We start from the raw sequence: 14,420 nt of genomic DNA, 5'->3' as shown, positions 1-14,420 counted from the left end.
CCTGCTGAACACGACAGGGGGTATGTTTGCCACAGCTATAAAGCAAAGCATTGTGACCCCGGCATACGTACAGTCCTGAACAGCTGCATATTCCTCCTTTAGGTGGATGGGCTGGGCGGGCAATAAAACTGTGGTTCCACAGCCTGTTTTTACCACCCCTTTGACACCCATGTGAATGAGGCCCTATTGAATCATCCCTATTGTCATCTAAAAATAGCTATGTTTTTGTACATGTTCAAAATGCTTTTTAGTGTATACAGTTAGGTCCATATATATTTGGGCACAGGCACAATTTTAGGTTTTTTGTTTTGCAGGTATTTACCAAAACATATTCAAGCTATAGTTATATAATGGATATGGGCTGAAAGTGCACACTCTCAGGTTTAATTTGAGGGTATGTACATCCAAATTGGAGGAAGGGTTTCGGAATTACAACTCTTATGAGTAACCATCCCCCTTTTTCAAGGGACCAAAAGTAATTGGACAATTGAATCAAAAGCGGTTTCATGGCCAGGTGTGGGCTACTCCATTATTTCTTCATCAATTAAGCAGGTAAAAGATCTGGAGTTGATTCTAAGTGTGGTAGTTGCATTTGGAATCTATTGCTGTGACATCATGCGTTCAAAGGAGCTGTCCATGCAACTGAAACAGGCCATTGTAAGGCTTCAAAAGCGAAACAAATGCGAAACAAATCCATCAGAGAGATAGCAGCAACATTAGCAACACTTCAAAAGCAACCCAGGAGCTTTTGAAGGAAAAGACGTGGAATATTTTGCAATGACCGAGTCAATCACCTGATCTTGACCCAAATGAGCATGCATTTCACTTGCTAAAGGCAAAACTAAAGGCAGAAAGACCCACAAACAACTGAAGACAGCCTGGCAAAGCATCCAAAAGGAGGAAACCCAGTCTTTGGTAATGTCCATGGGTTCTAGAATTCATTGCCAGTAAAGGATTCTCAACAAAATATTAAAAATTAACATTTTATTTATGGTTATATTAATTTGTCCAATTAAATTTGGGCCGCTGAAAATAGGGGGACTGTGTATAAAAATGGTTGCAGTTCCTAAAATGTCTACTTGATATTTATGTTCAACCCCTTGAATTAAAACTCAAAGTTTGCACTTCAAATTCATTTCGATTGTGTCTCTTTAATTAATTCTGGCGGCATTCAAAACCAAAAACATGAAAATTGTGCCTGCATCCAAATATATATGGACCTAACTGTATATCTCTGGAACTGACAAAACACGACCAACTTCCTGTGCCTATGATTCTATCAAATTCAGTTGACAATCGGGCTGTCTATAGGATACCATTAATGGTGTATCACCCTTAAGTTAGCTCTGTCAGAGGAAAAGGTCATTAACTTAATTTTGTTTTGGCTGAGAATCTTTCAATTAGTATTGAGGGGGTCTGAGAGACTGTGTCATTTATAAAAAATCCAACTACCGCTGAATAACTATGGCCAGCCTAAAACCCAGGGCCATAAAACAAATTACCAAAGAGAACAAAATTCCAACAACATATGTATGTAAAGGAACCCATATCTGGGCATACATTTAAATATGTGACATTCCTCTAAATATATTTTGATCTGAACAACTCAGACTCCCCCTTGAATATTATAACTTCAGATTTACGGAATAGCTTTCATTTCATAACTATTCTATTCCTGTCTGTTTGTGACATAGCATACATACAAAAAGTAATATTTTCCAGTCAAAGTATCAAGTTTCCCAAGCACGGCCATGCTTTACCACAGAGAAACCAGAATCTTCTATTTGGAGTATGCAGCTCAGCAGCAGAATCACTTAGCCTGCAATGTTATAGTAATCAAGTGCAAAATGCGTTTTTTCTGTTTGGAATAGTGTGTCCCTTGCTGACTGTTGAGGTTTCTCCAGACAAAACTCCTAGGTCACTAATGTGTCTTGCAGTGAATAGAGGCCAGCAGGAGAAACCACAGCATCCAGCAGGGAAACACACTATTCAATGTGACAGAGGAATCGAATAGGATTTGTGCCAAGAGCTCTTAACCCTCTAACAGTGTCGCTTTAACGCAAAGCAACTAGTTTGCCTTACTGCAAGTCCTACCAGCAGCACATATATAATGCTGAACTCCAGGAATTCAGACACTTGCCAAAACATCTGGATTACTAAGTTCAATGAGGTGCATGCCACCTTGTAGTCTTCTCTGATTAAATATTTTTATTTTATCTGAACAGCAGAAGGATGACTATGCTTACACTTCCAGTGCTCCAATGCTGGAACTTCTGGTCTCAGCTCCTGCAACTGCAGAGATGTTTGCAGCCAACCAAAAATTAATATAAAAAACCCAGGATATAACTGCCAGTGTAATTACAACCCCTTGTTGGTTGCCCACTCACTTCCTGAAAAAATATTAGTTGTGTGTCTCTTAGGTCCACACATATACACTACAATACCAACCAGCAGAAAGAAGAAAGGTACTACTGGTTAAAGCCACCTAATTATTGTAGCCTCCGGGGCGTGAACCCGACTAGTTATTAATCAAAAATGTTTTAAATTATGCAAAAATACAAAATCTTTATTGAAACAATTCAAGAACTGCATACAAATATTTTAACCAGTAGTACCTCTTCTTTTCTACTGGTAGGTTTTGTATTGTTTGAAGCCACTCTGCCTGCCCTTCCCTCCTCCTGCCAATCACAGAGTGCTTTTTATTACAGTTGTGCTCAAAAGTTTGCAAACCCTACCAGAAATCATGATATTTTGGCACTGATATTGAAATTATGATTGATCATGCCAGAAAACTGTCTTTTATTTAAGGATAGTGATCATATGAAGTCATTTATTATCACATAGTTGTTTGCCTCCTTTTTAAATCATAATAACAGAAATAGCCAAAACAGCCCTGATTAAAAGTTTCCATACCCTGGATTGTTTGGCCTTGGTACAGACACACAAGGTGACACACACGGGTTAAAATGGCAATTAAAGATGAATTTCCCACATCTGTGACTTTTTAAATTGCAATTAGTGTCTGTGTATAAATAGTCAGTGAGCTTGTGAGCTTGTTAGCTCTCATGTGGATGTACTGAGCAAACTAGATACTGAGCTATAGGGAGCAGAAAAGAACTGTCAAAAGATCTGCATAACAAGATAATGGCGTTTTATAGAGATAGAAAAATATGTAAAGAGATACCCAAAGCCTTGAGTATACCAGTCAGTACTGTTCAATCACTTATTAAGAAATGGAAAGTTTGAGGATCTCTTGATGCAAAGCCAAGGTCAGGTAGACCAAGAAAGGTTGCAGCCACAGCTGCCAGAAGACTTGTTCGGGAAACAAAGAAAAACCCACAGGTAACCTCAGGAGAAATACAGGCTGCTCTGGAAAAAGGCGGTGTGGTTGTTTCAGGGAGTACAATATGACTATACGTTAACAACAATGAGCTGCATGGTTGAGTTGCCAGAAAGAAGTCTTTACTGCATCAAAGCCACAAAGAAACCGGTGAGGTTGTTAAGGTGCTGTCAGGCATATTGTAACCGGGCTTTTTTTGTGGCATTGATGCAGTAAAGGTGTCTTTCTGGCAACTTGACCTTGCAGCTCAGTATTTACAAGTCCACTCAGTAAAGATACAAGTCCACGAGGTGGCCAGCAGATGTTAGAAAGTGACTTGATTCCTGGAATTCTGCTTTAATTTCAGTTCACTCTCCTGCTACAAAGAAAAATGATTGGTACATCCAGGTATAGGGGAGCATGTGACTCACTCCTCTTCCTCCTATGATGAACCCACTAATCAAGGACAGTGCATGCAGTAACAACTCACCTCTGGGCTCTGCTGCTGCAGTGTTGCCAGTTCTCTTTGATAAAGATCTTTAGCAAATGGGTAGACGTCTGGCAGCTGGGCATCTGGGTTCATCAGCTCTTGCACCGTCTCTTCAGCAACGCCTTTTCTGATGGCATTATTAATCCTAACCACCGCACCCATTCCTGCAGAAGAAGATACATATGTAGATTAAAAAATACACATTTGTTGTTGGTATAATTAACACTCTTTCCTCGGTATGTATGTAGAGCTCACACTCATAATGAAAATGCCATTTACTAGAATGGTACAGTATCAGGAATCGTATATGTTGTTGAAGGATCCATGAATTGATAGAAGAGTTTTTCATTTTTAATTACAAAATGGCCTTTAAGTCCATTGCTGCAGCTGAAGAGTGCCGTGTGTTAGCAATTGGCAAAGTAGAAGTTTCAATTTACAGTGATGCTATTTTTTGTTTAACCAGATTGTAGTTTAAGCTTTCAAGGCACATTGGCCTCTTCAGGTTTAAAGAGAAAATTAAAGATATGGTAGTTCTAAACAAGATATACTTCTAAGTTTAAAAAAAAAAAATGTATTGTTCATCCAGTCATTTGCAAGCAATATAAAATTATCTAATAAACCTTGATGAGAGTTCAGAGATTTCCTAGCCAATGCCCTAATCAAAAACACAGCTCACTTTACCATTATGATTCTGCTTCATTTAAAGGCACACATTCTTAAAATAAAATGTACAGTGCTTTTGTACTTTTCTTTATTTTACCAATAGGTCTCCAAGTTCACTTAGTACAATAAGTGGGGCACAATATAGTCTATGTGGAAAAATGTTTCTAGGGGTTTGGTCACTCTTTCAAAATGAAAGAACACTAAGGCTGCACTTCCAAGATACAACTCCCTAGAACTCCCAGCATGCAAATGGTAAAAAGCTCTCCACTATTACAGGGCAAAATGTGCATGGTTTGCAAAAAAAGTGTTCATTAGGCTCAATTCACAAAACTAAGAATAAGGCTCTCCAATTAAAACATGCAACTGTAATTTTCAAATCTCACTGAACTCAGCTAAAAATGGCAACTTTTTTTTTTAAATATTCATATGTATCCATATGAATATAATAATAAGTGTGTTAGCTTGGTGAATTGAGCCTATTTTCTTTGGAGACATAAACAGAAATACCAAAAGAACATTTTACACAACACTAATATTTCTGAAATGCCAAACCAATACATACTGTATACAAAATCAGTCTGATTGTAACATTTAAAATCCCACTTTTTTTTAAACTTCTTCCCACCTGGCTTATTGTATGACAGCAGAGCGGGAGCCCTATTATCCTGGGAGGACGTCACATGACATCCTTCCAGTATCACACCTTGCGCGGGCCCCACGGGCCTCGCTCTAGTGTGATCTGTCTCCAGCTGTGTCCACGTGGCAGTGTTATGTGATCGCTGTGACCAATCACAGTAGATCACATGACAGTTGAAAACAATGAATGGCTTCCTTACATGCCATTCACTGCTTATAACTGTGCTGTGAGCTATGATTGGTCACAGTGATCACATGTACAGACTGGGCCAATCACAGCCCATCTGTAGCATGTGATCAGCTATGGCCGATCACAACTGAGTTAATCAGTTTAATTCGGTAAAAATGATTGCTTATACCAATAGTATTTGTTGGCATAAGCAATCATAATATGTAAAAAAAAAAAAAAAATCCTGATTACTTGCCCAGAGTAGTAGAATATTACTATTATAATATTGTATTGTTCTGGTCACGGGAGAAGAAAAAAAATAAATAGTAAAATAGTCTTGTGTTATGCTTCCTACAATCCCCTGCTTCTGTAATGTGCTACTGTATATATCCAGAATAATTCTTCCTCTGGTGTTGGTTGCTGGTATAGTGTTTGATGTTCACTTGCTGCAGCATTTTAACAAGATGGTATTTCATCTCACAGTTAGCAGTGAACAGCCCACACTGTTTTCACTAGCAGCAGTGGATAAAACAGAAATAGCTGGCCCTCACTAGATAAGAGGTAGAGTAGATATTTCCGCAGATATAGCTGGAATGCATTGTTTTCAGCCAGCACAGCTGTGGACAGAGAGGCATACCTGGACCGGTGCCATGAGTGCCTAATGTTGTGGATGAGACTCTCAGTGCAGCGGGGTCATTCTTACTATTACACAATTCTAACCAGACAGGGAATACATCATGTTATGACTCCTTACTTCTATGTAACTGCTGAGCCAAGCCATTGGCAGCATCGACTCCAGCCTGCAACTCTTCTTTCTGTAAGGGTCCACTTAGGCCATTCTGAAGAAAAAAATTTAGAAACAGATTCATTGTTAAAATAAATTCAAGGTTACATATTTACACTGTGACAGCTTATTTTGCAACATGTTAGAATCTATAGAAAAACAAAAGAAATGGAAAAGAAATCAAGCAAGTGCTATCCCAGTATAGAGTGGGTCAAGGGCAGTAGAGCATAGCAAACATTGCACAGATATGCTGCTCTGCTGCCATTTCAAAAGTGCTTCTACATATAATCAGACTGTGTTCAGAATGCAGCAGGGCAGCCGCTCAGCACGAGAACCAGGAACAAGTGGAGATCACTGGAGTATCAGTACCTACTACAGTGATTTCCAGCTTCTAGATCAGCCATTCTCAACCAGGGTTCCGTGGAACACTGATGTTCCTTCAGAGATTGCTAGGGGTTCCTTGAGCAGTGGCTAATGGACCAGCATAGTTCCAGGTCTGGCACCACTTGGTTAGTAGGATGGCACCAATGAACTTTTTAGATGGCTGTTGGGGGAACGGTATTCCTACTAACCACCAATGTATGGGGCATTCTCCGAATGATCCTTGATAAAAGATGGATGAATCTTACTAGGGTTCCCTGAGACCTGGAAATTATTATACAGGTTTGTCTGTGTTAAAAGGTTAGGAATGGATGGATTCCGCAGATATGGAATATACAGTTAGGTCCATATATATTTGGACACAAGCACATTATTCATACCTTTGGCTCAGTATGCCACCAGAATAAATTAAAACAAAACAATCCAAATGAATTTGAAGTGCAGAATTCAGGTTTTAATTCAAGGGGTTGAACATAAATATTAAGTACAAATTTTAGGAACTGCAACCATTTTTAAACATAGTCCCTGCATTTTCAGGGGCTCAAATGTAATTGGAAAAATGAATATAATCATAAATAAAATGTTCATTTCTAATATTGTGTTGAAAATCCTTTACTGGCAATGACTGCCTGAAGTCTGGAACCCATGGACATTATCAAAGACTGGGTTTCCTCCTTTTGGATGCTTTGCCAGGCTCTAACTACAGCTGTCTTAGTTTGTGGGTCTTTCCGCCTTTAGTTTTGCCTTCAGCAGGTGAAATGCATGCTCAATTGGGTTGAGATCATGTGAGTGACTCTGCCATTGCAGAATATTCCACTTCTTTTTCTTCAAAAGCTTGTGGGTTGCTTTTGCAGTGTGTTTTGGATCATTGCCCATCTGTACTGTGAAGTGGCGTCCAATCAACTTTGCTGCATTTGGCTGAATCTGGGCTGACATTATGGGGTTTATTTACCAAAGCTGGAGAGTCCAAAATCAGACTCCCTTCTGCCTAGAAACCAATCAGCTTCTAACCTCAGCTTGTTCAATGAAGCTTTGGCAATGAAACCTGGAAGCTGATTGGTTTCTATGCAGAAGGGAGTCTGATTTTGGACTCTCCAGCTTTAGTAAATAAACCCCTATATGTCTAAACACTGCAGAATTCATTCGGCTGCTTCTGTCACATCATCAATAAACACCAATGACCCAGTGCCACTGGAAGCCATGCATGCCCATGCCATCACACTGCCTCCACCATGTTTTACAGATGACGTTGTGTGCTTTGGATCATGAGTTGTTCCCAGCCTTCTCCACACTTTTTTCTTCTCGTCATTCTGGTACAGATTAGTGTTAGTTTCATCCGTCCAAAGAATGCTTTTCCAGAACTGGTCTGTCTTTTTTTAAGATGTTTTTTGGCAAAGTCTAATCTGGCTCTTCTATTCTTCAGGCTTAGGAATGGTTTGCACCTTGTGGTGAACCCTCTGTATTTGCTCTCGTGAAGTCTTTTCTTGATTGTAGACTTTGACAATGATACGCCCATCTCCTGGAGAGTGTCCTTCACTTGTCTGGATGTTGTGAATGGGTTTTTCTTTACCATAGAGAGGATCATGCGATCATCCACCACTGTTGTCTTCCATGGATGTCCATGCCTTTTTATGTTGCTGAGCTCACCAGTGCATTCTTCTTCCCTCAGAATGTACCAAACTGTTGATTTGGCCACTCCTAATGTTGCTGCTATCTCTCTGATGGATTTGTTTCATTTTTGAAGCCTTACAATGGACTGTTTCACGTGCATGGACAGCTCCTTTGAACACATGATGTAGGTTCACAGCAATAGATTCCAAATGCAAATACCACACTTAGAATAAACTCCAGACCTTTTACCTGCTTAATTGAGGAAGAAATAACAAAGGAGTAGCCCACACCTGGCAATAAAATAGCTTTTGATTCAATTGTCCAATTACTTTTGGTCCCTTGAAAAAGGGGGATGGCTACTCCTAAGAGCTGTAATTCCTAAACTCTTCCTGCAATTTGGATGTACGGTATGTACAAATTAAACCTGAGAGTGTGCACTTTCAGCCCATATCCATTATATAACTATAGCTTGAATATGTTTTGGTAAATACCTGGAAAAAAATAATAAAATTGTGCCTGTGTCCAAATATATATGGACCTAACTGTACATAGTTACATTGCTCCAAGATGGACCAATGTAACTATGTAAAAAATATGTCATACCTTGAATTCCTCTGAAATACGAGGTGACTCAGCCTGTCCTTGGAACAGACTGACTGTGACATTATTCAAAAATTCCTGAAGTCAGCCATGTGGCCTTCTGAGAAACAACAAAAAGGGAAGAAATATTTTTTAAAAACTGTACTTTTTGTGCTGTAGTGCCAAGCATCCCCTTTTCTCTTCTAGGCAAGGATGGTGTTGTGCTTGATTCCATGCTTCTTACCAAACCCAGCAGAACCCTTCGTCACATCTGTGCAAGCCCATATTTTTTCATGTGCAAGGGCAAAGACAGCATCATTACAGAGATCCCAGACTACTGTTGTCAATGCATGTGCAAGGAAACTCAGCGGTCTACACCAGGTCGCAGAGGCCAGACAGAGTCCTTCTGCACATCTATGCACACGTCACACATTCAGAGTGAATGGGGCAGGGCTAGCATTAGTTAGACTGTTCCTCGCATATCTAAACCCAAAAGCCATAAAGGTTTGGTTGTAGTTCTTTTTTTTTTTGTTTTATTATGTCTTTATTGTAAGACGGTATTTCATATTGTCCAGTCAATGCATCTTAACCTATTCCCCCTTCAATGAAAACCCTCAAATGAACTGAAAAGAAAGGACTGCTCTGGTGACTTAAGGATGGAATAACACAAACACTGGTAAAAGCTGTGCCACAGACTTCCACCAATGTGAAGCATGGCACAACACCATGCCTATTCACATTTTATATCAATACCACTATCCATATCACTGGGTGGTAGAGAAGGGGTTGCAAACTTCTGCAACTACAGTGTAGGATATGGCATCTCTGAATGCAAGGGAGTCTACAGCCAATACTACCCAGCTGAGGATTATTGCAGACTGCTGCTGATACCACTCAGGTCATATCAAACCATGAAGGAGCACAACCAATATTACTAAATGAGCCACAGACCTTCACCAATGCAGCAAAACACTAGCTTTTCACAATCTGATCACTACTACAGGTGGTACCATTGGTGGTAGAGAAGGTACTGCAAATGTCTGTGACCACAGTGCACAATGTGGCATTTCTTCAGAAAACACCACCCAAGTGATGGTACCACAGATGGCAGCAATCTTCCAGGACATAGTGGCATTGGCTATACTACCCCCATGGGTCGATACCAAATGATAGATGTGGCACCATGACATTCTCCAAATACCACAGGTTAAACAGCATCTGCTCATGAGTCAAGCAGGTCTGCAACATTGTATAAGTTATCAAACCAGTTCCCAATGACTCTAGAAATGCAGGATATCATGTTGCATTATGAAAGGGCAAAGAAGAATAAATTCAACACTACAGCAAGCATACACTGATCAACCACAGCATGACCACTGACAGGTAAAGTGAACACCAACCATCTCATCACAATGGCATCTGTTGATGAGACACACTAGGCAGCGAGCAAACAAGCCGTCCCTCAAGCCAACATGCTGAAAGTAGAAAGAAAATGGGCAAGTGATCCCAACAAGGGCCAAACAGCAATGGCCAGACAACTGAGCTAAAGCAACTTCAAAATCACAGCCCCCATGGGATGCCCCAGTCCGCAGTGGCCAGTACCCACCAAAAGTGGCCCAAGGAAAAAAAAAAACAAAAAACAGGACAATGAGCAGAAAAGGCCCACCGATTCACGCGAGGAGCGAAGGCCTGCCTGTGCAGCCTCACCCAACAAAACAGCCACCACTGCAATCCAAACCGCCAAAAAAAGGCAATGCTGGGTCTGATAGAAAGGTGCCAGAACACACAGTGCACTGCAGTCCGCCGTGCATGGGGCTGCACAGATGCAGACTGGCCAGGGCACCCACAATCATCTGCGTCCAGAGCAAAAAGTGCCCACAATGGCCACGCAAGCCATACTTCCTAATTAAGTCAGGTTGTTTCTTCTAACTTTTTGGCATCAGTGATGTACATCAGGGTTACATATCATGACCATAAGAACTGAACACAGACAATTTTTTTATCTATTTACCATTGTACTCAAAAGTTTGCATACCCTGGCAGAAATCGTGAAATTTTGGCATTGATATTGATCATGCCAAAAAATGGTCTTTTATTTAAAGCGGAGCTCTAGGCTCCACCCCCTAAAAAAAAAAAAAAGTCAGTAGCTACAAATACTGTAGCGGATTACTTTTAGTATTAGGACACTTACCTGTCCAGGGGTTCAACGACGTCCTCACCCCAAACCGATTCTTCAACTGGCTTTGGGTGCTGGTATTTTCAGTAAGGGAAAACAAGGAAGGGGGGGCAAGGCAAACTGACCCGGAAGTGGGAGCAGGTACCTCCCCCTCAAAAAATGCCAAATGTGGCAGAGGAGGAGGGCAGGTGGCAGACAAGTGGAACTTCCCAACTTCCCTTTTGGGTGGCATTCCGCTTTAAGGATAGTGATCATATGATCCACTTATTATCACATCCTCCTTTTTAAATCATGATGACAGAAATCACCCAAATGGCCATGATCAAAAGTTTACATACCCTGGAATGGCCTTCACACAGACACACAAGGTGACACACACAGGTTAAAATGGCAATTCAAAAGTTAATTTCCCACATCTGCAGCTTTTTAAATGGCAATTGATGTCTCTGTATAAATAGTCCGTGAGTTTGTTAGCTCTCACGTTAATGCACAGAGCAGGCTAGATACTTAGCCATGGGGGAGCAGAAAAGAACTGTTAAAAGACCTGCCTAACAAGGTAATGGCGCTTTTTAAAGATGGAAAAGGATATAAAAAGATATCCAGAGCCTTGAATATGCCAGTCAGTACTGTTCAATGCATTATTAAAGAAGTAGAAAATTCAGGGATCTCTTAATACTAAGCCAAGGTCAGGTAGACCACGAAAGACTGCAGCTACAATGGCAAGAATAATTGTTCAGGATACAAAGAAAAACCCACAGGTAACCTTAGGAGAAATACAGGCTGCTCTGGAAAAAGATGGTGTGGTTGTTACAAGGAGCACAATACAACAATACTTAAACAAAAATGAGCTGCATGGTTGAGTTGCCAGAAAGAAGCCTTTACTGCACCAATGCCATAAAAAAAAGCCTGGTTACAATATGCCCGATAACACCTTGATACGCATCACAGCTTCTAGCACACTGTAATCTGGAGTGATAAGACCAAAATAGAGCTTTATGGTAACATCCATAAGCACTATGTTTGGAGAGGAATCAACAAGACCTATAGCAACAAGAATAACATCCCCACCCACGGGGGTGTGAGCTCTAAAGGCACAGGGATTCTTCTGAAAATTGTTGGTAAGATGAATGCAGTATGTTATCAGGAAATACTGGCAATTTGCATTCTTCTGCTTTCATCCATACTAGACTTTCCAGCACGACAATGATCCCAAGCACAAGACCAAGTTGACTCTTCAGTGGTTACAGCAGAAACAAATGAAGGCTTCTGACCTTAATATCATTGAGCCACACTGGGGGATCTCAAACACGTGGTTTATGCAAGATGACCAAAGAATTTGCATGACCTGAAGGCATTTTGCCAAAACGAATGGGCAGCTCTACCACCTGCAAGAATTTGGCACCTCATTGACAACTATTACAAAAGACTGGACACTGTCATTGATGCTAAAGGGGGCAATACACAGTATTAAGAACTAAGGGTATGCAGACTTTTGAATAGGGGTCATTTCATTTGTTTACTTGTTTTGTTTCATGATTGTACCATTCTGTTATGCCCTACAGTTGGATATCAATCCCATAAGAAATAAAAGAAATGTGTTTTGCCTGCTCACTGGTATTTGCTTTAAAAATGGTACTGTATATTACCAATTCTCTAGGGGTATGCAAATTGTTTAGGACAACTGTATCTACAGTATAAAAGTGGTCTTTCTGGTTTCCGAACTGTGTGGCAAAATAAAAAAATAAAATACTATGCGCATTCTTAACAATCCACATTTTACAGAAATTTGAAATAATTGTAAAACAAACATCTAAGAGGAAAAAAAAAAAGCACGCTAAAATACACATATTGATACACTCTATTGCCAAAAGTATTGGGACACCCCTCCAAATCATTGGATTCAGTGTTTCAATCACCTCCATGGCCAGAGATGTATAAAATCAAACACCTAGACATACAGACTGCTTTTACAAACATTTATGAAAGGATGGGTCACTCTCAGGAGCTCAGTGAATTCAAGCGTGGTACAGTGATAGGTTGCCACCTGTGCAATAAGTCCATCTGTGAAATTTCCTGGCTACTAAATATTCCATGGTTAACTGTTAGTGGTATTATAACAAAGTGGAAGCAACTGGGAACAACAGAAACTCAGCCAGGAAGTGGTAGACTACGTACAATGACAGACTGGGGTCAGCGCATGCTGAAGCGCACAGTGCGCAAAAGTCACCATCTGTCTGCAGAGTCAATAGCTAAAGACCTCCAAACTTTGTGTGGTCTTCAGATTATCACAACAGTGCGTAGAGAGCTTCATGAAATGGGTTTCCATGGCCGAGTAGCTGCATCCAAGCCTTACGTTCCCAAGTGCAATGCAAAGTGTTGGATGCGGTGGTGTAAAGCATGCCGCCACTGGACTCTAGAGCAGTGGAGACGTGTTCTCTGGAGTGACAAATCACGCTTCTCTGTCTGGCAATTTGATGGATGTGTCTGGGTTTGGGGGTTGCCAGGAGAATGGTACTTGCATGACTGCATTGTGCCAAGTGTAATGTTTGGTGGAGGGGGGATTATGGATGGGGTTTTTAGGGGTTTGGCTTGGCCCCCTAGTTCCAGTGAAGGGAACTCTTAGGGCATCAGCATACCAAGACATTTTGGACAATTTCATGCTCCCAACTTTGTGGGAACAGTTTGGGGATGGCCCATTCCTGTTCCAACATGACTGCACACCAGTGCACACAGCAAGGTCCATAAAGACAAGGATGAGTGAGTTTGGGGTGGAGGAACTTGACTTTCCTGCACAGAGTCCTGACCTCAACCGATAGAACACCTTTGATGATTTAGAGCAGAGACTGTGAGCCAGGCCTTCTCATCCCAAATCAGTGCCTGACCTCATAAATTACCTCATTTGGGAAGAATGGTCAAAGATCCCCTTAGAAACACTCCTAAACCTCATGGACAGCCTTCCCAGAAGAGGTGAAGTTGTTATAGCTGCAAAGGGTGGGCCAACTCAATATTGTGTTAAGTCAGGCGACCCAATACTTTCGGCAATATAGTGTATATACAAAACTGTTGATGGCTGAAACTACTAAAAAGCTGGTTAGTACAAATAACTCATGTAATGGTGGCATATGAGGAAAGAATGACGTAAACTCTGGTTTTGGAGAGTGTGTCCAGGGTTTTGGAAATTATTTTTGTGCAAGGAGTTAACAGGTCAGACACAAAAAGTTTCATTCACTCCCTTAAATGCACACACCCAAATTCCAGAGCGTAACACAGAGCGCCTTCTGTAGTCTATTTATAAGTCTGTGTGCACATACAGGAGCCATGCATGTGACTGCGGGCATACAAGCAGATCCACACCCTACACTTCTATACATTCAGGGAGTGATGGGCATGCCTGGATTGAAATAGATGTACTCTGGGCACACACACTAAATGCCTGCAGACAAACACATTCTAAGTGCTCACCACAAGCCATTATCTTTTACATGGCTGACAAAACATGACAAGCTGAAACTGTGTCATCAAAGCACTTCCGGATGAAATGGTGTCCACAAAAGCTCTGTGATCACACAACACCACGAATAGTGTTTTTCTGCACATGGATACACATGACAG

The 14,420-nt window shown here is 40.9% G+C and overlaps 1 protein-coding gene across 1 annotated transcript in view; it reads right to left on the bottom strand.

Moving 5' to 3' along the window:
• Nucleotides 1-14,420, bottom strand: part of IQGAP1 (IQ motif containing GTPase activating protein 1) — a 254,871-nt gene that overhangs the window by 98,011 nt on the left and 142,440 nt on the right. Inside the window, exons 11-12 of the mRNA XM_089676402.1 lie at nucleotides 6,032-6,116; nucleotides 3,810-3,973 (exon numbers count right to left, since the gene is read on the bottom strand). Coding sequence (XP_089532528.1) covers nucleotides 3,810-3,973; nucleotides 6,032-6,116 — 249 coding nt within the window. The remainder of the gene's footprint in view (nucleotides 1-3,809; nucleotides 3,974-6,031; nucleotides 6,117-14,420) is intronic.

Source organism: Staurois parvus, unplaced genomic scaffold, assembly GCF_062004578.1.
Source record: "Staurois parvus isolate SC_StPar_1 unplaced genomic scaffold, SC_StPar_1.0 ptg000168l, whole genome shotgun sequence".
Lineage (NCBI taxonomy): Eukaryota > Metazoa > Chordata > Amphibia > Anura > Ranidae > Staurois > Staurois parvus.
Note: the sequence above shows the minus strand (reverse complement) of the source record. Positions and strands in the feature narration are given on the sequence as shown.